The 23993-nt window shown below is 43.2% G+C and overlaps 2 protein-coding genes and 1 pseudogene across 2 annotated transcripts; all 3 read right to left on the bottom strand.

Annotated features, from left to right (window-relative positions):
- Positions 1–2356: 2356 nt before the first annotated feature.
- On the bottom strand, positions 2357–3325 carry LOC122213331 (putative olfactory receptor 7A2). The gene has a single exon (XM_042927453.1). It carries the CDS (start codon positions 3323–3325, stop codon positions 2357–2359), a length of 969 nt encoding a protein of 322 aa, XP_042783387.1.
- An 8605-nt stretch (positions 3326–11930) lies between these two features.
- LOC122213330 lies at positions 11931–12863 on the bottom strand (annotated as a pseudogene).
- An 8434-nt stretch (positions 12864–21297) lies between these two features.
- On the bottom strand, positions 21298–22224 carry LOC122214078 (olfactory receptor 7A17-like). The gene has a single exon (XM_042928720.1). The coding sequence runs from the start codon at positions 22222–22224 to the stop codon at positions 21298–21300; it is 927 nt and encodes a 308-aa protein (XP_042784654.1).
- Positions 22225–23993: the final 1769 nt, after the last annotated feature.

The raw sequence follows: 23993 nt of genomic DNA, 5'->3' as shown, positions 1-23993 counted from the left end.
TTTCTCTCTCTCTCTCTGAAAGAAATAAACATTAAAAAGCGAAAGGGATAACAGGGCTGCCCTCACCTGCTGTCAGCCCCCATGAAGACGAATTGCCCAAGTAATGATGCGAGAGGCACATGAAAGCGAAGTCTTCCGTGGTTGACCTTGTAACTGCGCACCTGGCAGCCAATCGCGTGCGCTTCCTTTTGTGAAGTGTTGGCTTATCCCTTTGCTCATTTTTTCCCTTGGCCCCACCATATGTAAGGTGTTTGACATTAGGAATATATCGGCACTTTCGTCTTTGGGGGAGGTAAATGTGTTCTCACATAGTTTTTGCTGGGCATCGGGGGAGGTGGTCGGGTGCAAAGCTGCCAGAAACGAGGACTGTTCGGCACAGTCCCTCGGGGACCCTCTGAGCTTCTTGGATCCTTGAATTTCAGTAAATAAAATTTAAAAAGTTGGGGTACTAACCTCTTTGGTTGTGTAATAGTTTAGCAGAAACAATTAGGAATTTCATTATTAGATCACAAGTTACAAACTGTCATTTTTCCCTCATAATGAAGTGTTTATTAATTATAAGAGATACATTTTGATTTTCTGCAGCATAGACTAGCTTAGCACCCTAAAGGGACTCTATGGTTTAATTTTTACAAAAGTACAATCTATGATGTAGTACTTTCATGAGCTGTATTTGCTATTGTAGAAATGGGCTCAGAGGAATTCAATGTTCTGCTCAAAGGCACAAGCCGATCAGCATGTAGTCTTAATTGGAATGATGTCGGGATGTTTCCGGTTCTGAAACTCTGGGAAGTGGTTCCCAACCAGAGTTGCTCTTGGGATTTCTGTCCATGTCTGAAGAGGTGCTTCTGAATACCATCAGCCACAGGACAGCACTCGACAAAAATAGTTATCCAGCTCCAAGGGTCAATGGCGAGAAGGTGAGGAAACCTGTTCCACACTAAGGTTTCTCCACTTCCCTGTGCACACAATTCACCAGGGACTGTAGTTGAAATGCAAATTCCTCAGGTCTCCAGGGGCCCCGAGGACACTGCTTCTCTAACAAGCTCCCTGGTGGGTTTGATGCCGCTGGTCCTGGATGTGGAGCCCAGACTGAGAGCAAAGCTGTGGTCCTTTGTTAGGAGAAATTTAAATTAGAATTAAAGTTGTTAAGATGGCAATTCTACCCAAAGATCTACAGATTCAATGATAATTTGAAAATAACAAAAATGGGGTATGCTTGGAAAACATTTTTAAAACCATTCTAAAATTAAATAAAAAATCTTCCAAGCATGAGCACAGGAGGCCATCCCATTTATTTATGTATTCTTTAATTTCTTTCAGGACCATTTTATTGTTTTTATTTATAAGTCTTTTGACGGCAGTAAGTAACCAATCATTCACCCCAGCGAATAAATGCCCTTAAACACTGCCACTGCTATTCCATACTTGATTGAGAGATGTACAGCTTGAGAAGAAATGTAGAGCGTAGTAATACAAAGGAGAATTTAAAATTTGCTTTATCATAGTCGAGGTCATCTTTGACTCCAAGGCCGTATTAAGTCATTCTACTTTTTTGAATTTCTGTTTCCGTGTAGACTCCACTGGTAGACAAGTTTTTGATAATCAGTTTTGCCAGTGACTAATGTAAGCACTGGGGACATAGAGCCTGAGAAGAGAACGGGATCCTAATTCGGAGAAAAAAGCTAATGGCCCATTATAAAACACACTGGTATGTTCATCAAGAAAAACAGTTATTGTAGTGATATACAAAAGAATGACAGGCACAAAGTGAAAAACTGTGGTGTCAGATTTAGAATAGAATAGAATAAAACAGAATAGAATAGAAATGAACTACTGATCAAACTGAATTTTTTCCATCAGGGTGGTAACAAATGAATATTCTTTTCGGAAAACTAAAGACATATTAAATGGGGTAATTTTTTCATTTGGGAATAAATTATTCTTAAGAAATCCAAGCAGTTCCATTAGATAAATGGGAATTCCTAAGTTTTCCATATCACAGGTTGGGAATCAATTTACAAATAAAGGTAAAAGATCTGTACACTGAATAGAAGGTTTACGAAAGAAATTGAAGAAGACAAAAAGAAATGGAAAAAACATTCCATGCTCAGTGATTGGTAGAAATAAAGGAAGAAAATGAAGGAATAATGATTGCATATCAGAGAAAGGTAAAAAAAAAAAAGTTTTTTAAATAAGTAAGTAAATTGTACTGAGTAGTTGAAAAAATAAAAATTCCAGGAAATAAATGAAAGAAGCATTCTCTATACCCACAATTTGCTTTAAACACACACACACACACACACACACACACACACACACACAACTTATCCGTTTAAGACCATGAGGCCTGCAATCATGGGAAATTCTTCAACCCCAGGACAATTGGAACTTTTATAGCTGCCATCCCAGAGAATCTCCTCAGAGCCTCCTTTATGTCTCTGTTCCTCAGGCTGTAGATGAAGGGGTTCAGCATGGGTGTGACCACCGTGTACATCACCGAGGCTGTGGCACTTGAGTGGGAGCTCTGGGTAGCAGCAGAGCTAAGGTACACTCCCAGGCCAGTACAATAAAATAAGGAGACAACCGAGAGGTGAGATGCACAGGTGGAAAACGCTTTATACTTGCCCTGAGCTGATGAGATTCTCTGTATGCAGAAAGCTATCTTGGAGTAAGAGTAAAGGATCCCAATGAAGGGACCACCACCCAGCAGCATAGCTGCAAGATACATCACCAAGTTATTAAAAAAGGTGTCAGAACAAGCCAGTTGGGTCATCTGATTGAGTTCACAAAAAAAGTGGGGAATTTCTACCTCTGTACAGAAGGACAGCTGCAACACCATTAAGGTTTGTAACAAGGAATGCAGGACACTCATGATCCAGGACACCAGAACCAGCAGCCCACAGAGCTGGGGTTTCATCATGACTGTGTAGTGCAGGGGGTGACAGATGGCCACAAACCTGTCATAGGCCATCATGGTCAGGAGATACATGTCCAACACTGAAAAGATTAAGAAAAAGTCCATCTGTGTGATGCAGTCGTCATAGGTTATGACTTTACTCTGAGTCTGGATGTTCACCAGCATCTTCGGGATGATTGTGGAGGTGATGCAGATGTCTACAAAGGACAGGTTGGCCAGGAAGAAGTACATGGGCGTGTGGAGGCGGGAGTCAGAGCTGACGGCCAGGAGGATGAGCAGGTTGCCAAACACAGTGATCAGGTACATGGAGAGGAAAAGCCCAAATATGAGGGGCTGAAGTTCTGGTCCCTCTGAAAATCCCAGAAGCAGAAATTCTAATAGTCGTGTATCATTTCCTGGTTCCATGAGGTTGAACTGGCCCCAGAAAGAGGAAAGAGATATCATCAATTTTCACCTGAAGGCATTTCTCACATAGTTGAAAGGGTCCAATTTATATTGTGCAGTCAAGAAGTTAATTTCATTGTCTTGTGTATGGATTGTCCCCTTGAAAGGATTCCCTCTCATTGCATCTCTGATTAGGCATTTTGGTCTCATTCTCCGCATTCCCCAACAGAGGTCGTGCATTTTACTCTTTTACTAAGAATATCTTTCCTGCATTGGAGGAGTATGTACTGAGTGTCAAATATGTTCCAGGCATTGTCTAGGCCATGAGCACGGGATACTGAAAACCAAAAGCCACTATAATCTAATGATGGAGAGTGATTAGAAACAAAAAAAATATTAATAAGACATCAGAGGGTGCTAAGAACTTTGAGGAAGCCAGGGTCAGTGTAAAGCAGAGTGTGGTGAACAGGTGACCTTAGAACAGAGACCTCAAGGAAAGGAAGGCAGGAGCCCAGAGCCTGTCTGAGGAAGTGTGTGCTGGCCGAGGGAATGGCCTCTGCTAAGGCCCCGAGGATGATCCTACTTCGAGCTATTTGGGTCCAAAACAGGAAGCATGTTTGGGAATGGAGAATTACCAGGAGAGATATCAGAGTTGGTGTCAGGCAATTTCAAAGAAATAGGTGGCCTCATTGCTGGTTCCCCTTCAAGAGAAAGGAGTCACTCACCCACATTAGGTACTGCTTGTATTTTAGAATCTACTTGCAAAGGCATCCTTTAAATTGACATAGAGCCCCTACTGAACACCATGTGTTGATTTCTGGCCTCTGTGTTACAAGAGTCATCTTGGAATATATTAGACCATATACCTCTGCTCTGTGTACGTATCCCATTCCACAAGGTGCACACACACACACACACACACCCCAAATCATTGCTCTCTGGGCTGTGTTCTTTCCATGAGTTCTCAACCCTCACCCCAACAATTAAGCTCGGAGTGGCTCTAACTCAAGATACCCGGATCCATTATCATTCCCCTAAACAATGTAAAATGGTACCTGGATTTCAATGAATAAGCTTCCCAAGAATAAATAAAATCACCAGTCTCACCTGGATGGGAGCTTTGAGGGACACGTGCCCATGCGGCAGTCTGAATTTCCCCTGGATGGTTGGTTATTGGTGGCGGCTAAACTCTGTCCCCACACAAGACAGGAGGAAGGAGGCTAGCATGAGTCTCTCAGCCAAGCTTCAGACTCCAGAAGCAACAACCAGGTCCCATCAGGTGGTACAAGCAGAGGGACTTCACACAGGAGATACTTACAGTTTCCTCTTCTGTTGAGAAGGCATGTTTCCCTCCCACTCCTCTGACCTACAGCACATGATTTCCTGGGGGACACTGGTGTGGACACAAGGGAAAGTTTTCCTGGAGATTGTGTTCCCAATAGACCAGGTTATAACCACGCATATCCGGGGTTGATTAATCCTTCCTTGTGCACACCGCTGCTCCCAGAGTACAGACCTCCCAGCACCTTGCCCCAAGCCTGATTTCGGCATTTCCCCAAAGTCTAGGACTAGCAATCTGTCTGGATTACACTCCTTGGACCTCCAAAATACCACGTGTTGATTGAGTTGTGACCTCTGTGTTACAAAAGTCACCTTGGAATATATATTAGACCATGTACCTCTTGTGGTGGAGACACAGCCCTGCCATCTATAGAACATTCCTGTTTTCCTTTTCAACAAGGAGGGCAACTGAGTTCCTTGATATAAACCCCAAGCACTACATACCTCAGCTTCATGACACATTTGCCAAACATTTAGGAATTTCATACTATATCACAAGTTAAGAGCTGCTCTTTAGCCCCTCTTTGTGAAGCTTTTGTTAGTTGTATGGCATATGTTTAGATACTTTTTTTAAATATGAAATTTATTGCCAAATTGGTTTCCATACAACACCCAGGGCTCATCCCAACAGGTGCCCTCCTCAATGCCCATCACCTACCACCCCCCTCCCACCCCCCATCAACCCTCAGTTTGTTCTCAGTTTTTAAGAGTCTCTTATGGTTTGCTCCCTCCTTCTCTAACTTTTTTTTCCCTTCCCCTCCCTCATAGTCTTCTGTTAAGTTTCTCAGGATCCACATAAGAGTGAAAACATATGGTATCTGTCTTTCTCTGTAGGACTTATTTCACTTAGCATCACACTCTCCAGTTCCATCCACGTTGTTACAAAAGGCCAGATTTCATTCTTTCTCATTGCCAAGTAGGATTCCATTGTGTATATAAACCACAATTTCTTTATCCATCCGTCAGTTGATGGACATTTAGGCTCTTTCCATCATTTGGCTATTGTTGAAAGTGCCACTATAAACATTGGGGTACAAGTGCCCCTATGCATCAGCACTCCTGGATCCCTTGGCTAAATTCCTAGCAGTGCTATTGCTGGGTCATAGGGTAGATCTATTTTTATAGATACTTTTTGCAGTATAATATAAACTTGGAATAGAAAAGTAAACAGATTCTTCCCTGTAGTTTCCGGAAGGAACCAAGCCTTGCAAACATCTTCATATTAGCCCAATGAGAACGACTTCAGCTTCTGATTCACAGAATTATAAGAACATAATGTGTTTATTTTTTATATCATATTATATTATATTAATTTAATTAATTTGTTTTTGAGGTAGGGAGAAAAAGCACAAGTGAGCAAGGGGCAAAGAGAGAATCCCATGAGGGGCAGAGAGAGAGAAAGAGAGAGAGGTGGGAGAGAGAAGTGGGGCTCACCTGACGTGGGGCTCAAGATCATGAACCCTGAGATCACAGCTGAGCCAAAATCAGATGCTTAATTGACTGAACCATCCATGCATCCAGCATAAGTGTTTTAGAACACTAATGTAGTCATTTTACATTAGCATTAGGACTTTAATACAATTTTCCCAATTAAGTTTTGTTAAGACCCTGAGATTAAGCTTCTTCATTCATCCATTTAACTTCCCCTGGGTAAAGGCATTTTGTGTTGTAATCCCATCTTCAAGTAAAAGAAGAAATTTAGAATCAATTTGGAGTTATTAATCCTCTTTAACTGGTAAAGAATTTCTCAATGCATAAATTCAAACGTACTTCAGATTTTGATGTCTTTGAGACATTACAACAGGAAAAGTAAGTCATCATTTAAATGTATGTCTCTCATTTACTTTATATATTTTGTCTACATGTACGCATTCTTTTAAATGCATGTTAATTCAAACATTTATTCTGCAACTTTCCCTCAAGTTTCCTTTCAACATAAAATAAGAGATTAGAAATGAGTTTGTGTTTAAAATGAATAAATGTGCGTCTCCTGGGTGGCTCAGTCTGTTAAACACCTGACTTGATTTTGGCTCACATCATAGTCTTAACCATTTGAGCCACCCAGGCAACCCAGTATCTATTCTTCTTTTTAATAAGGCGGAAAACTGACTTCTTCTGATAATAAACCTTGGGCACTAAACACGTTGGCATCAAGACACTTTTGCCATCACCTACTTTATCACAAGTTAAAAGCTGCCATTTGGTTCTTTGTTATAAAATGCTTGTTAAATAGAACAAGATGTATTTAGATCCTTTTGTGTACTACAATGTGAGCTTAACATCTCATAGGGAGTTTTGATTTGATCTTTATAAACATCTTATCCCCAAGGAAGTACATTTATGAACTCCATTCTACATTGTATAAATGGTGCTTGGTGATGTCTAGTCATCTGTCCAAATTTAATATCTGAGTATGTGGTGTCCCTTGAGATTGATTCTGTCAGGATGCTTCCGGTTCTCAAACTTGGGGTCGTGGTTCTCAGCCAGAAATGAATTTTCCCCTGGGACATCTGTCAAAGTCTGAAGGGAAGCTGCCAAACACCTACAATCCCCAGGAAAGCACCCCCAAAATACTGTTATCCTGCCCCAAATGTCCACCATAAAAGGTGAGAAACCCAGCTAGACCAGCATGTCTCCAACTTCAATGTGCCCGTGAATCCACACGGATCCCACTACAAATGCAAAATCTTATCTCATGTCCTGGGTGGTCCAGAGATTCTGCATTTCTCCAAGCTCCTGAGTGATGTTGAAGTGCAGGTCTGGGTCTGTGGACCACTGTTTGATTAGCAAGAAGATGATCCTGTGTTAGAGATAAGGGTAGGTAGCATGAAGGCTTCTGCACCAAATCTTGTCCTTACGTGCCTGTAATTGTGAAAGGATCGTGTATTCGCTCCTTCTTCAGGCTGTGTCAATTCTGTGTTTATTGCTTTTATAAGTGACCAAAATAATACACTTATGAAAAAGGCTTTGTAGTGGGCAAAATAAGGCCCCCCCAAATATGTTCACATCCTAATCCCTAGTATCTACAACGTGTTATTTTTTATAGCAAAGAAGGATTAAGGTAACAGATTGATCGGAACGGCTGATCAGCTGCCATTGAGAGGAAAAGAGCTGTGATTGTCCAGGTGGGACAAAGGCAATCACGACAGTCCTTCAAATGTTGAGGAGGGAGACAAAAGAGTTGGTGCTAGAGAGACTTTGAAAACCTACCCTGCTGGCTCTGAAGGTGGAGGAAGAGCCATGAACCAAGAACTGCAGGTGACCAGTGACAGACTGGAAATGGAAAGGAAACAGATTCTCCCCTGAGCCTCCAGCAGGAACTCAACCCTGAAGACATCTTGCTGCTAACCTGATGAAACTCCTTCCAAGCTTCTGACTCCAGAATTGTAAGAGTGTGTATTTGTTCATTTTAAGCAGCTAAAATGGGGACATTTTACAGCAGCAGTAAGAATCTCATAGGGACAGAGTCAATAAAATGATTTGAGGGAACTGAGTTTAAGACTCTCAATTCATTTATCAGCTTCCTTTGGGTAAGGGCAATTGACATGTAAAGAAACCACATTAATAGAAATAAAATGAAATAGATTTTGAAACATTTTGCCCCTTTACCTGATACAGTGATTTCTGTGGGGCATCAATGTGAGTGTGGTCTGACCATGAATCCTTTGAGGCAGTGACACAAGAAAGGAACTCATCATCAGAATTATGGTAACATGTGATAAATTAAAATTTTGTGTCTATTACCACTTCCTTTTACATATGTTCTTTATTTAGTTTCCCTTTATTTTTTGTTGCTACAACCATTCATTCTTTTCAGTGCTCTCCTGTCCAACTGTCTCTCAAGTCTCCTTGCAACATAAAAGATGAAATCATAAATCATCTGTGTGTGTACATGTATGGGGAGTGTGATTATTTGAAAGAAAAATGTACACACACACACACACACACACACAAGACACAACCACTACACTTGAATGTTTTCTTTGAGTAAAAATGCATTTAATTTTTTTCCTTACAAGATTCATAGGAATTAACGTTTAGCGTCCGCACTGCCTACAGAAATAAGGAAAGAGAGGCTCGGGGAGCTTGAATTTTTAACAATTACCTAAGAAAGCAATTAAAGCTTATGTAGACCCTTAAATTATACACAGATGGAAACTTGCACTATGTGCTTTTCTTTATATTTTTTGTAAAATTTTTAAACATTTATTTATTTTTGAAGAGAGAGAGAGAGAGACAGAGCATGAGCGGGGGAGGGTTGACAGAGAGGGAGACACATGATCCGAAGTAGGCTCCAGGCTCTAGCTGTCAGCACAGAGCCCGGTGGGGGGCTCGAACCCACGCACCTGAGCTGGAGTCAGACGCTTAAGAGACTGAGCCACGCAGGCACCCCACGTGCTCTACATTCTTGTGTAGCTCCTTTAACGTACCAAATTGTACCCTTTCAATACGTGGTGTATTGTGTATAATTATACTTCAGTGATTTAATTGGGGACATATCTATGGAGCAGGGCTCAGAGGAGGATTTGGAGCACAGTTAGCTGACTCTCCATTACAGGTGTGGAGATAGCTCTTGTAACGGAAGGAAAGCAAGTTTATGTACGGATGTAGGCGCAGTGAGATGCAACTCAAAGAATACACATAAGCGTACGTAATTTGTAAATAGAAGACTATCCAACAAATCGAAATGTAGAAATAAGACCAAGAATCCGGCTGAAACAGAAGAGCATGACAGCCACAGACAACATCATGGATGGGCCCTAGAAATACCAGGTAGAGATTCAGTCCTGACCACAGACCTGTGAGGAGCCCAGCAGAGGTCAGAAAAGTTTCCCGATACAATGCCGTTTGATTGTAAAGGTATTATTGATGAAGAGAACAAAAAGCATGAGAAATGTTGCTCGAAGTCAGATTCCCAACAACTGTAGCTCACTGATAAATCCCCAAGAAATGCAGGGAATGACATTCTCCAGGAACTCATGGCTACTCTGATGCTGATGTTTTGTTGGAGACTAAAAGCACCATTATCCTCGACAGGAGTGAGACCTCCAAGGTCCCTTTCAGCATACGGAAATTCCTTAGACGTTTATGTTATCTCTACCCTTCCCTCCCTCCACAAACTTAAAAGTATATAATCACTCACTTTCCACAATCCCAGTGCAGCGCTCTCTGGCCATGAGTCCTGCCGCCTTGCTATGAGAGCACATTTTTTTGCACGGTAAAACAACTCAAGGATTCTTTTGTGACCATTGTCCTCGGCGATCCCACATCATTTTAACATCCCACGTGACAAGGAAAGAATGTTATATAGCAAGAGCTGACTGACACAATCATCTGAGCAACCGACCTCAACTAATTTGAACACGTTCTACCTTTTACTAGTGTCATATGATTTGACAATTGAGGAGGGCACTCATGACCATTCAGTGATTCAGGTGTATTTCCCATGACTTGATGAACAAGTGACCACGTGAGGGGTCCCTTCTGGGTAACAGGGAGAGTTTGAAGGACATGCACGTTTGTGCAGAAGAACTGGGGACCCTGAGCCACACCCCAGCAGGACATCCAGCTCTCAGGTGAAGCATCCTCTGGTCATGCAGGTGGAAGAGATTTCAGGGCAGGAAAGAGGTACGAAATGGATGATACTGGTAGTGTTCATTCACCATCTCTCGGCATTTGTGACAAATATTAAGAAAAGGAAGTTATTTTGTGTAACAACGGAAAGAATCATATTAGCAGCTAGCATGAGAAGTTTTCTAGCAGAAATGGGAAGATAATTCACTGATAAAAGATAGAAGGCACTAAACAATCCTGCACCTCAATGAATAAACCCCCTCAGTTGTGAACACCATCTTCCGTGCTTTAATAAAGAGGTGCGTAGCGTGAACTGGGACATTAAAAAAAAGAGAGAAATATTTTTTGTGTAGCAAAATGAGTGTTTTGAAATTTTGCCTCCTCATATTTATGGTCATGCCGATACTAAGAACATCAGGTTGATCTATTTATTCAAATTTGTCTTTCTAAGTACATTCCACTGGGAGATGAATATTTGCTAATCAGGTTTGCCAGTGGCTATGGGAGGCTTTCTGTACCCCGAGCTAAATAACAGAATAAAACCAGGAGACCGGTTATAAAGCACAATAGCATGTTTAGCATAAGTGCCTGAAATTAAGCTTTAGATTTCTGGGGCATCGAATTCAAAGACAACCATGTGAAATAAACATATTGTTTATTATTTAAATAAACATATGGCTCAGCTACCCTCAGCCATAAAGTATCTCTTCAGAACGTCCTGGATAACCTAGATAATGACACATAAGTGAATCAGCTTTTCCCCTTCAGCACATAAATTCTACTCAATAAAATTCTCCAGTGAAGTGTGAATCCTCAAACACCTAGCCACTCTGGCCATGGGCCTTAATAGACCCAGGTCCTTCAGCAGCACTCTCTCTGTCTCCCTCTCCATCTCTCTCTCCCCCTCTGAGACATCCAGAAATGGCCCTTGGGCATCCCTGTGCCCTCCAGCTTATGTGAGTAATACATTTCCGTTTTTAGAGTTCTCTGATAGGTGTTGCTGATGTGTGTCTTGTGATCACAATAAGAACCCAGGGACCTGTGCAGTCACAGCATAGGCCTGGTCAGGGAAAGGTCTGTGGGAATGTCCAAAAATACACGGGTGCAGGTGAGTGCCCGGGCTTTCCTAAGCTTTGGTGTCAATAGCCTGAGGTTTAAATGGAACAATGTTAGAATCCACATCATCAGGAGGAGTATTAAATGAAGTGAAGGAAAAAGACCGATAGACTCAAGGTGGAAACTGTGGTTTTGTATTCTCCTTGACAATAAAATGATGGAAATGGCTTCCTGATCAAGTGTAGCTTTATTCCATAAGAAGAGTATAATTCATGATAATGATCTCAGGAAATCTAGGGGAAATTTACCTGGCATGGTATAAGTCATTTGAAATGAAATTAATTTTAAGAAATCCAACTACTCCCATGTGAAATATAGAAATTTCCAGGCATTCATGATCCAAGGTTGAGGAAAACATTGGTGACATATGAAAATAGACAAAGGGGAAACTGTCTGTATATCAGAAACAGCAGAAGCTTAATAAAGTTACTTAAACATGTAGAAAGTTGACATGAATAAAGATGGAAATTCTAGCAAATAAATAGAAGGAGCAGATTTCACTTCCACAGTCTAATCAAAGAATAACTAATTCTTGACTTTGAAGCTTTGAGCCTTGCAATCATGGGCACGTCTTCAGCCCTAATATGATTGGCCCTCACATCAATGAAATCCCAATGATTCTTTTAAGAACCACCTTTAGGTCTTTGTTCCTCAGGCTGTAGATGAAGGGGTTCAGCATGGGCGTGACCACCGTGTACATCACAGAGGCTGTTGCACTTGAGTGGGAGCTGTGGGTGGCAGCAAAGCTGAGGTACACTCCTAGGCCCGTACAAAAAAATAAAGATACAACTAAAAGATGAGATACACAGGTGGAAAACGCTTTATACTTGCCCTGAGCTGATGAGATTCCAATTATGGTTGAAACTATCTTAGAATAAGAGTAAAGGATCCCAGAAAGGGGACCTCCAGCCAGCAGCATAGCTGCAAGGTACATCACCAAGTTATTAATAAAGGTGTCAGAACAGGCAAGTTAGATCATCTGATTGAGTTCACAGAAAAAGTGGGGGATTTCTACCTCTGTACAGAAGGACAGCTGCAACACCATTGAAGTTTGTAACAAGGAATGCAGGACACTTGTGATCCAGGACACCAGGACCAGCAGCCCACAGAGCCAGGGGTTCATGATGATCTTATAGTGGAGGGGGTGACAGATGGCCACAAACCTGTCATAGGACATCACAGCCAGGAGATAGATGTCCAACCCTGAAAAGATTATGAAGAAGTTCATCTGTGTGATGCAGTCCTCATAGGTTATGACGTTGCTCTGGGTCTGGATGTTCACCAGCATCTTCGGGACGGTGGTGGAGGTGAAGCAGATGTCTACAAAGGACAGGTTGGCCAGGAAGAAGTACATGGGCGTGTGGAGGCAGGAGTCAGAGCTGACGGCCAGGATGATGAGCAGGTTGCCAAACACAGTGATCAGGTACATGGAGAGGAAAAGCCCAAATATGAGGGGCTGCAGTTCTGGTCTCTCTGAAAATCCCAGGAGAAGAAATTTTGATATCTGTGTAATATTTCCTGGTTCCATGAGGTTGCACTGACCCCCGGAAAGAGGCAAAGGACATCATTAATTTTCACATCAACAGTTTACTCACATAGTTGAAATGCTACCATTTATATTGTGCAGTCAAGAAGTTCATTTCGGTATCTTGTCCCTTTTGTCCCCAAAGGATTGTCCTTTTGAAGAGATTCCCTCCTGTTTCACCTCAGATTAGGTGTTTTGGTCTCATTCTCCACACTCCCCAGCAGAGGTCATGCATTTTACTGTTTTACTAAGAATATCTTTCCTGCATGGGAGGAATATGTGCTGATTGTCAAACATATTCCAGGCATTGTGTAGGCAATGAGCATGGGATACTGGAAAACCAAACGCAAGTATCATCCAATGACGGAGAATGAATAGAAACAAATAAAAATACTAATAAGACATTAGAGGGTGTCAAAGTGCTATGAAGAGAACAAAAGTAGATATAAAGGAGAGTGTGGATACGAGTGATGTTCTCTAATGGTACTTGGTCAAGACCCGTAACAGGTGACATTTGAACAGAGACTTCAGTGAAAGGAGGGCAGGATCTGCAAGCATTTCTGGGGAAGTGTGTGCTGGCTGAGGGAATGGCCTCTGCTAAGACCCTGAGGATCATACTACTTGAGCTATTGGGGTCCAAAATCGGAAGCGTTGTGTGAAGAGGAGTAAACAGGAGAGAAATCAGAGATGGTGTCAGGTAATTTCAAAGAAATGAGTGTCCTCATTGCTGGTTCCCCTTAGAGGGAAAGGAGTCACTCACCCACACTATATACTGCTTATATTTTAGAATCTACCTGCAAAGCCTCCTGCAGTTTGACAAGGAGCCCTCCTGAATACCTCGTGCTGATTGAGTGCTGGCTTCTGTATTATTAGAGTCAACTTAGAATATATTAGCTAAGGCACCCTTGCTCTGGAAACGGATCTCCCGCCACAAGACAAGACACACACACACACACACACACACACACACACACACAGCAAATCATCACTGCCTGAGCTGTGTTCTTCCATGAGTTCTCACCTCCAGCCCCAATAATTAAGCTCAGAGTAGCTATAAACCAATGTGGCCGGATCCATTATCATTACTCACAAACAATGTAAAAATGGTACCTGAATTCCAATGATTGAGTTTCTTATGGACAAATACAATTGACAGGTCAGACTGGCATGCTTATTTTCTGTCCTGCATTTACAGAAAAACAAACCATCTGCTCAAAATCAGAGAAACACACACACACACACACACACACACAGAGGCAAGAGAGTGAAATGAAATTGAAGTGGCACAAAAAATTTCATGGTTCATTTGGTCACTGAAACCTGAGGGGCCGTGAAGAAGAAAGAACATCCTGAGGTCTGACAACATTCCAAGTCTTGTTACCTCCTTGATGCCCAGCAAAAATAATAAGGAGCAAAATTAAATGTGGTCAGAAGACGAAATTAGTGGGTTGTTCAGCATGTGGATCGCCTTACAGACTGAATGCTCCAAGAGAAAAGTGTGCTAAGGGAATAAATCAACCCTTCGGCACAGGAAATATGCAAAGCACAGCAAAAGTTGGGCAGGTAATAATGAAGCAGTAGGAGACTTGGGGTTTTTTTCCGTACCTGATTCATATTTCTTTGACCCATTGGATGTCCTGTGATCTTAGGGAAAGTGGATAAGTCCCTTTCACTTTTCAGATGTGGCATCTTTTGTTTTTCCTGGCCTTTGCATTGTGACCTCTCTCTTGACCAGGGTAGTGGGCACACTCTGGTCCTGTTTCCGGTTTGCACAACACCCAAAGGTTTGTTCAGACCTTGCTCTACAGAATTCTGCACCCACCTTGACAGTCAGTCTAGGCTCTGAATCACCGTCTTCATAAGATTTCTGCCTGAGGCTCTTACACCACACACTTATTTCATTCTACTATGACTCTGCCATATAAGGCAAGTACCAAAGGAACAGAGGCTTCTCTGACCTTGTCCACTGTGGTTTTTCAGGAAGGCATGGTCAGCCAAGCACATGACCATAGAGATCTCCAGGTTCTGGGCTAGGCTGGTGGCTGTGTGGTGACCTCAAGTGAATGCACCTGGCATTGATTCTCTCTGACCCTTTCCTGCTGGACCTGCTGGGCACCCGGAATCACGTGGCTGGGAGCTCTGAGGGAGAGGTGTCCATGTGGCTGTCTGAATTCCTCCTGGATGGCTATCGGTGGCAACTAAACCCTCTCCCTGCAGAAGATGGTGGGAAGGAGGCTAGCATGAGTCATCCAGCCAAGCTTCGGACTCTAGAAGCAACAATCAGGTCCCATCGCCCCCGGTGGCACAGGGGGAGGGACTGCACAGAGGAGACATTTATAGTTTCCTTTGTCTGTTCATGAGGCATGTTTCCCTCCTGCTTGTCCAACCTGCAGCACATGATTTCCCTGGGGGACACTGGTCTGGACACAAAGAAAGATTTCCTGGAGTTTCTGTGTTCCCAATAGACCAGGTCATAACTGCGTGACCCCTGTGTTGATTACTCCTACCTTGTGAGTTCTGTCGCTCCCAAAGTTCAAATATCCCAGCACCTAATCCCAGCCCTGATTTTAACATTTCCCCAAAATCTAGGACTAAGCAATCAGTCTGGATTAGATCCCTTGGATCTCCAAAATGTTGGCTTATGGTGGAGACCTGAGCCGAAATCAAAAGTTGTTCGCTTCTACGACTGAACCACCAGGTGCCCCCAGATATTCATTTAATATGTTGTGTATAGATATGGCTCCCATTAAGGGATTCCTTCTGCCACATTGATGTAGGGTTTTTTTTTGTCAAAAAGTTTCTTCTGGAAGAAATGATATTTTTTATAATTTCACTGAGAAATTCTTCAAGTATTCAAGAATATAAATTGAGTGTTGACCATGTTTCAGGCAATGAGTATAGGGTGTGGTGAAGAATGAAAATCCCTAGAAACATGGAGAAAAAGTATATAAGCAAACAAGAGAATTCTATAACTTTTCAGATGGTGAGGGCTGCTGTGAAGAAAAGAAAAGCAGGAATAAAGGAGGGAGCCAATAGGGCATTCTATTTTAGTGGGTATTTAGGCAAATTCTGCAAACGAGGTGACATTGGAAAACAGAACTCATATAAGACAGAAAGGATTATGTGGGAAGTTCTACCTGGCAGAGGGAATGGCCAGTACAAAGGCCCCAAGGAAAGTATTGTTTCAGAAGTTCAAGGCAAAAAGCAAAGCCAGTGCTGCAAGGGCAATGAGCCTGATGGAGACTGATGACAGACACTGTCACACATGTGGGGAGAAAAGTGGCCTCTCTGCTACAACTGTGATCTCAAGGCACAGGGCCGTCCTTGCCCACGCTACGTCTCCCTCTGTATACATCATGATCTCAAGGCATCCCATGAGTTGCCACAGATCCCCTTCTTGGTGCCTTCTCTTGACTGAGTTCTGGCCCCTGTATTGCGTCATCTTGGGATTTCTGAGTCCTGGCCCCCCTTTTTTTAAAATATGAAATTCATTGTCAAATTGGTTTCCATACAACACGCAGTGCTCATCCCCACAGGTGTTCTCCTCAATACCCATCACCCAACCTCTCCCTCCTCCCGCCCCCATCAACCCTCAGATTGTTCTCAGTTTTTAAGAGTCTCTTCTGGTTTGGCTCCCTCCCTCTCTAACTTTTTGAGGACTGCTCACCCTTCACCAGTCACAAGACACCATGGCCTCCTGGGTTGTGTATTTCCCTGTCTTCACAGACCTCACCATCCCAGTTATGCTGGGAATGGACACAACCCAAGGAGGCCAGATCAGACATCTTTTCCCTGCAAAGTATAGAAATGGTTCCCAGAAATGCCAGTTCTTAAGCCTCCTATGGACAAATGAATTTGAGGCTCCATATTGGAATGGCAAATTTCTGCTGTGATTTACACAAACATAAAACAGTCTGTTCAACAGACAGCGAGGCAGAGAGTCGGGGGGGGCAGTGAATGAAACGGATAAGTCAGAGCAATTATCTAATAAACTTGTGTGGTTCCTGAGACACTGGGAGGTAAAATAAACTGCCATTGCCTTAATAGTAAGTTAAAGGAATAGAATATGGAAGATCAACGAAAGTGTGAGCATCCCCTCTATGAAACTGACACAGCCACTGAATAAATACATCACTTAATCAAACAAACAAATGAACACAGCCATCACCCCTCCTGCACTAAGTTGGATGGGCTCTCAGGCCAAGACAGGTTAATGAACTTGGCTTCCATTCTTCTGACCCTCTCATCCACGGCGCACCGGGCCGTTGGGCTCACCTGGCTGGGGTGTCTGACAAGGTCTCCTTGTGACAAGTCTGAATGCCTCCCTGGACTGCAGATAGTAGGGACTAATGCTCTGTTCTCAGCTGAGACAGCAGGACGGAGTAAAGCATGGGCCCCCAGCCATAATTAGGGCCTGGAAGAACAGAGGGAGACCTTGTCCCTTCCCATCCAAGTTCACACAGGCTGACAGGAGACCAGAGAGTATTTACAGCTCCCTGTATCTGCTCATTAGACTCATTTCCCTCTTGGTACCCCAGCCTCTGATCTCATATTCCCAAGTGGAAAACTGCTCTGGACACAAGTATTTTTTCCTAATGAATCTCGGTTCCCAAAAGACTAGGTCAGAGACCAAGTGAATGCAGTTCTTTTTTTCCTCCCCTTTTCCCTGAACTTGTCCCCTTCCTGATGTGTAAATCATCTGGCACCTTATCTCAGCCGAGACACACTTTCCAAGACTAAGACCAAGGAACCCTCCGGGATTAGTCCTCTTTGCCTTCCAAGCATTGCCTGTCCTAGGGACCCAGCTGTAGCATTTCTAGTGCTGTGTGTCTGTCTGTCTCTTTGTTTTTGAGAGAGAGGGAGAGAGAGAGCATGAGTGGGGGAGAGGAAGGTGGGAGAGAAGGACAGAGAGAAGCTTTTTTAATGTTTATTTATTTATTTTAAGAGAGAGAGTCAGAGAAAGAGGGAGAGAGAGAATCCCAAGCAGTCTCCATGCTCACTGCAGAAGCAATCTGGGGGCTCAGTTCCAGACCATGGGGTCATGTCCTAAGCCACAATCAAGACACGGAAGATGAACCCACTGAGCCCATGAGGCGACCCAATGTCTACTGTTGTTCTGAACAACGCCGCTAGGAATGTACCCAAGGACACGGGAGTGCTGACGCACAGGGGCACGTGCACCCCAATGTTTAGAGCAGCGCTTTCAGCAACAGCCAAATTATGTAAAGAGCCCAAATGTCCATCAACTGATGAAAGGATCAAGAAGTTGTGGTTTATATACACAATGCAATCCTACTTGGCAATGAGGAAGAATGAAATCCTGACATTTGCAGCAACTTGATGGAACTAGAGAGTGTTATGCTAAGTGAAAGAAGTCAGGCAGAGACAGATACCGTATGTTTTCACTCATAGGTGGATCTTGAGAAACTTAAGAGAAGAGCATGGGGGAGGGGAAGGGGAAAAGAGAGTTACAGGGAGGGAGGCAAACCATAAGAGACTCTTGAGGACTGAGAACAAACTGAGGGTAGGTGGGGGGGGGGGGGAGAGGGGAGAGAGGGGGATGCACATTGAAGAAGGCACTTGCTGGGATGAGCACTGGGTGTTGTATGGAAACCATTTTGACAATAAATTTCATATATTAAAAAAAGAAAAAATAATAAAGCAGAGAAATGACTTCTTCTGATAATAAAACTTGGGTGCCACAGAGATTGGCTTCAAGACACTTTTTGTCACTTGTTTTATAAGACATTAAAAGCTGTCACTTGGTCCCTTGTTATAAAATGGTCCTTAAATATAACAGATGTACTAAGATCTAGTTATGTACTATAATGTGAGCTTAACATCTCACAGGGAGTTTGGATTTAATCTTTATAAAATCTTATCCCTGAGATTATGAACTACAATTTACGATGTATAAACGGTGCTTGATGATGTCTAGTATCTGTCCAAATTGAATATCTGAGTATGTGGTGTCCCTTGAGTTTGACTCTGTCAGGATGCTTCTGGTTCTCAAACTCTGTGGCCATGGTTCTCAGCCAAAAGTGAATTTTCCCCTGGGACGTCTGTCAAAGTCTGAAGGGAAGCTGCCAAACACCTACAGTCCCCAGGAAAGCACCCCCAAATTCCTGTTATCCTGCCGCCAATGTCCACCATAAACGGTGAGAAACCCAGCTGGACCAGCATGTCTCCAACCTCACTGTGCCCATGAATCCACACGGATCCCACTACCAGTGCAAAATCTTAGAGATTCTGCATTTCTCCAAGCTCCTGGGTGAGCTGAAGTGCAGGTCTGAGTCTGCGGACCACTGTTTGATTAGCAAGAAGATGATCCTGTGTTAGAGATAAGTGTGGGTAGCATGAAGGCTTCTGCACCAAATCTTGTCCTTGAGTGCCTGTAATTGTGAAAGGATCGTGTATTCGCTCATTCTTCAGGCTGTGTGAAATCTGTGTTTATTGCTTTTATAAGTGACCAAAATAATACCCTGATGAACAAGCCTTTACACTAAGGAGAATAAGGCACCATCAGATATGCCCACATCCTAATCTCCAGTTCCTTTAACATGTTATTATTTTTTTTAGAACAAAGAGGGATTTATGCAACAGAATGAACAGGGCTGCTTGTCAGCTTGGGCGATTTGAAGGACGTGCCCATTTGTGTGGAAAAACTGGGGACACTGAACCACACCCCAGCAGGACATGCAGTTCTTGGGTGAACCGTCTTCTGGTCAAGCAGGTGGAAGAGATTTCAGAGCAGAAAGGATGTATTATATAGATGGTGCTGATACTGTGCATTCGCCATCCCATGGGATTTGTGACATATATCAGGAAAAGGAAGCTATTTCGTGTAACAATGCAAAGAATCATATGAGCAGATCACATTAGAAGTTTTCATGCAGAAACAGGAAGATAATTCAGGGATAAAACGTAGAAGACACTAAGCAATCCTGCGCCTCGATGAACAAACTCCCTCAGTGGTGAACACCATCTTCCATGCTTTAATAAATAGGTGCACAGCACGAACTGTGATTTTTTTAAAAAATGAGAGAAATATTTTGTGTGTCACGAAATGAGTGTTTCGAATGTTTGCCTCCTCATATTTACAGTCAGGCCGATACGGAGAACTTATCAGGTCGAACTGTTTATTCAAATTTGCCTTTCCAAGTACACTCCACTGGGAGATCTAGATTAGCTAATCAGGTTTTCCCAGTGACTATGGTAGGAATTCTGGACCCAGAGCTGAGTAACAGAATACAACCAAGAGACCGCTTACAAAGCATAAGGGCATGTTTAGCGCAAGTGACTGAAATCACTTATTTTCCCCGGGTCCGTTTCGAACACAACCATGTTGAATAAACATATCATCAGATGTGTTCCACAATCACCAGATAAGCCCTCGGCTACCCCCAGCCACGAAGCACCGCTTCAGGAAGCCCTTTATGAACTAGAGACTGACACATGAGTGAATCAGCTTTTCCTCTTCAGCCCACACATTGTACTCAATACAATTCTCCAAGAACGTGTGGGCCCAACACCAGCTACCCACCCTGGCCGTGGTCTTTGAGAAAGCCAGATCCCTCAACAGCTTCCTCTCTCTCTCTCTTCCTCTTGACCCTCTCTCCCCTTCTGACACCTCCCAGAATGGCTTTTGACCATCCCATGTGCCCTCCAGCATACATGAGTAATAAACCTGGGGTTATTAGAGTTCTCCGATAGATGTTGCTGACGTGTGTCCTGCAATCACAATAAGAATCCAAGGGCTGGTGCAGCCAAGGCATAGGCTGTGGTCCGGGAAAGGTCTGTGGGAGTGTGGAAAGCACATGGGCGCAGGTGAGTCCTTGGGCATTCCTAGCCAGAGCGGGGTGTTAAAAGCCTGAGGTTTTAAACGGAACAATGTTAGAGTCCACATCATCAGCTGGAGTCCTAAAGGAAGTGAAGGAAAAGACTGAGACTCAAGGTGGAAACTGTGCTTTTGTATTCTCCTTGACAGTAAAATGATGGAAATGGCTTACTGATCAAGTGTAGCTTTATTCCGTATGAAGCGTATAACTCATGATAATGATCTCAGAAAATCTAGGGGAAATTTACCCGGCATGGTATAAGTCATTTGAGATGTAATTAATTTTAAGAAATCCAACTAGTCCCATGTGAGATACAGAAATTTCAGGCATTCGTGACCCAAGGTTGGGGTAAACTTTGGGGACACCTGAAAATAGACAAAGGAGAAACCGTCTGTATTTCAGTCACAGCAGAAGCTTAATGAAGTGAATTCCTTAAATGTAGAGAGAAGTTGATCGAACAAATGGAAATGCCAAGAAATAAATAGAAGGAGTAGATCCTACTTTCACAGTCTGATCAAAGATTGGCAGTTCCTGGCTCTGAGGATTTGAGCCCTTCAATCATGGGCATATCTTCAGCCTTTGGATGATTATTTCTTATATCACTGGATCCCAACGATTCTTTTCAGAGCCCTTTTTATGTCTCTGTTCCTCAGGCTGTAGATGAAGGGGTTCAGCATGGGCGTGACCACCGTGTACATCACCGAGGCTGTGGCACTTGAGTGGGAGCTCTGGGTAGCAGCAGAGCTGAGGTACACACCTAGGCTTGCACAACAAAATAAGGAGACAACCGACAGGTGAGATGCACAGGTAGAAAACGCTTTATACTTGCCCTGAGCTGATGAGATCCCACATATGGAGGAAACTATCTTAGAATAAGAGTAAAGGATCCAAACAAGCAGACCACCACCCAGCAGCATAGCTGCAAGGTACATCACCACGTTATTAAGAAAGGTGTCAGAACAGGCAAGTTGGATCATCTGATTGAGTTCACAGAAAAAGTGGGGGATCTCTACCTCTGTACAGAAGGACAGCCCCAACACCATTAAGGTGTGTACCAAGGAATGCAGGACACATATGATCCAGGACACCAGAACCAGGAGTCCACAGAGCCGGGGGTTCATGATGACCATGTAATGCAGTGGGTGACAGATGGCCACAAACCTGTCATAGGCCATCACACTCAGGAGAAAGTCGTCCATCCCTGCAAAGGTTATGAAAAAGTTCATTTGTGTGATGCAGCCTGCATAGGTTATGACTTTGCTCTGAGTCTGGAGGTTCCAGAGCATCTTCGGGACGGTGGTGGAGGTGAAGCAGATGTCTACAAAGGACAGGTTGGCCAGGAAGAAGTACATGGGCGTGTGGAGGTGGGAGTCAGAGCTGACGGCCAGGATGATGAGCAGGTTGCCAAACACAGTGATCAGGTACATGGAGAGGAAAAGCCCAAATACGAGGGGCTGCAGTTCTGGTCTCTCTGAAAATCCGAGGAGAAGAAATTTTGATATCTGTGTAATATTTCCTGGTTCCATGAGGTTGCACTGACCCCCAGAAAGAGGCAAAGGACATCATTAATTTTCACATGAACAGTTTACTCACATAGTTGAAATGCCACCATTTATATTGTGCAGTCAAGAAGTTCATTTCGGTATCTTGTCCCTTTTGTCCCCAAAGGATTGTCCTTTTGAAGAGATTCCCTCCTGTTTCACCTCAGATTAGGTGTTTTGGTCTCATTCTCCACACTCCCCAGCACAGGTCATGCATTTTACTGTTTTACTAAGAATCTCTTTCCTGCATGGGAGGAATATGTGCTGATTGTGAAACATATTCCAGGCATTGTGTAGGCAATGAGCATGGGATACTGGAAAACCAAACGCAAGTATCATCCAATGACGGAGAATGAATAGAAACAAATAAAAATACTAATAAGACATTAGAGGGTGTCAAAGTGCTATGAAGAGAACAAAAGTAGATATAAAGGAGAGCGTGGATACGAGTGTCGTTCTGTAATTGGTATTTGGTCAAGACCCGTAACAGGTGACATTTGAACAGAGACTTCAGTGAAAGGAGGGCAGGATCTGCAAGCATTTCTGGGGAAGTGTGTGCTGGCTGAGGGAATGGCCTCTGCTAAGACCCTGAGGATCATACTGCTTGAGCTATTGGGGTCCAAAATCGGAAGCGTTGTGTGAAGAGGAGTAAACAGGAGAGAAATCAGAGATGGTGTCAGGTAATTTCAAAGAAATGAGTGTCCTCATTGCTGGTTCCCCTTAGAGGGAAAGAAGTCACTCACCCACACTATATACTGCTTATATTTTAGAATCTACCTGCAAAGCCTCCTGCAGTTTGACAAGGAGCCCTCCTGAATACCTTGTGCTGATTGAGTGCTGGCTTCTGTATTATTAGAGTCAACTTAGAATATATTAGCTAAGGCACCCTTGCTCTGGAAACGGATCTCCCGCCACAAGACAAGACACACACACACACACACACACACACACACACACACAGCAAATCATCACTGCCTGAGCTGTGTTCTTCCATGAGTTCTCACCTCCAGCCCCAATAATTAAGCTCACAGTGGCTATAAACCAATGTGGCCGGATCCATTATCATTCCTCACAAACGATGTAAAAGTGGTACCTGAATTCCAATGATTGAGTTTCTTATGGACAAATACAATTGACAGGTCAGACTGGCATGCTTATTTTCTGTCCTGCATTTAAAGAAAAACAAACCATCTGCTCAAAATCAGAGAAACACACACACACACACACAGACACACACACACACAGAGAGAGAGAGAGAGAGAGAGAGAGAGAGAGAGGCAAGAGAGTGAAATGAAATTGAAGTGGCACAAAAGATTTCATGGTTCATATGGTCACTGAAACCTGAGGGGCCGTGAAGAAGAAAGAGCATCCTGAGGTCTGACAACATTCCAAGTCTTGTTACCTCCTTGATGCCCAGCAAAAATAATAAGGAGCAAAATTAAATGTGGTCAGAAGATGAAATTAGTGGGTTGTTCAGCATGTGGATCGCCTTACAGACTGAATGCTCCAAGAGAAAAGTGTGCTAAGGGAATAAATCAACCCTTCGGCACGGGAAATATGCAAAGCACAGCAAAAGTTGGGCAGGTTATAATGAAGCAGTAGGAGACTTGGGGTTTTTTTCTGTGCCTGGTTCATATTTCTTTGACCCATTGGATGTCCTGTGATCTTAGGGAAAGTGGATAAGTCCCTTTCACTTTTCAGATGTGGCATCTTTTGTTTTTCCTGGCCTTTGCATTGTGACCTCTCTCTTGACC

Source organism: Panthera leo, chromosome A2, assembly GCF_018350215.1.
Source record: "Panthera leo isolate Ple1 chromosome A2, P.leo_Ple1_pat1.1, whole genome shotgun sequence".
Lineage (NCBI taxonomy): Eukaryota > Metazoa > Chordata > Mammalia > Carnivora > Felidae > Panthera > Panthera leo.
The sequence above is the reverse complement of the archived record's forward strand: the minus strand, read 5'-3'. Positions and strand labels throughout refer to the sequence as shown.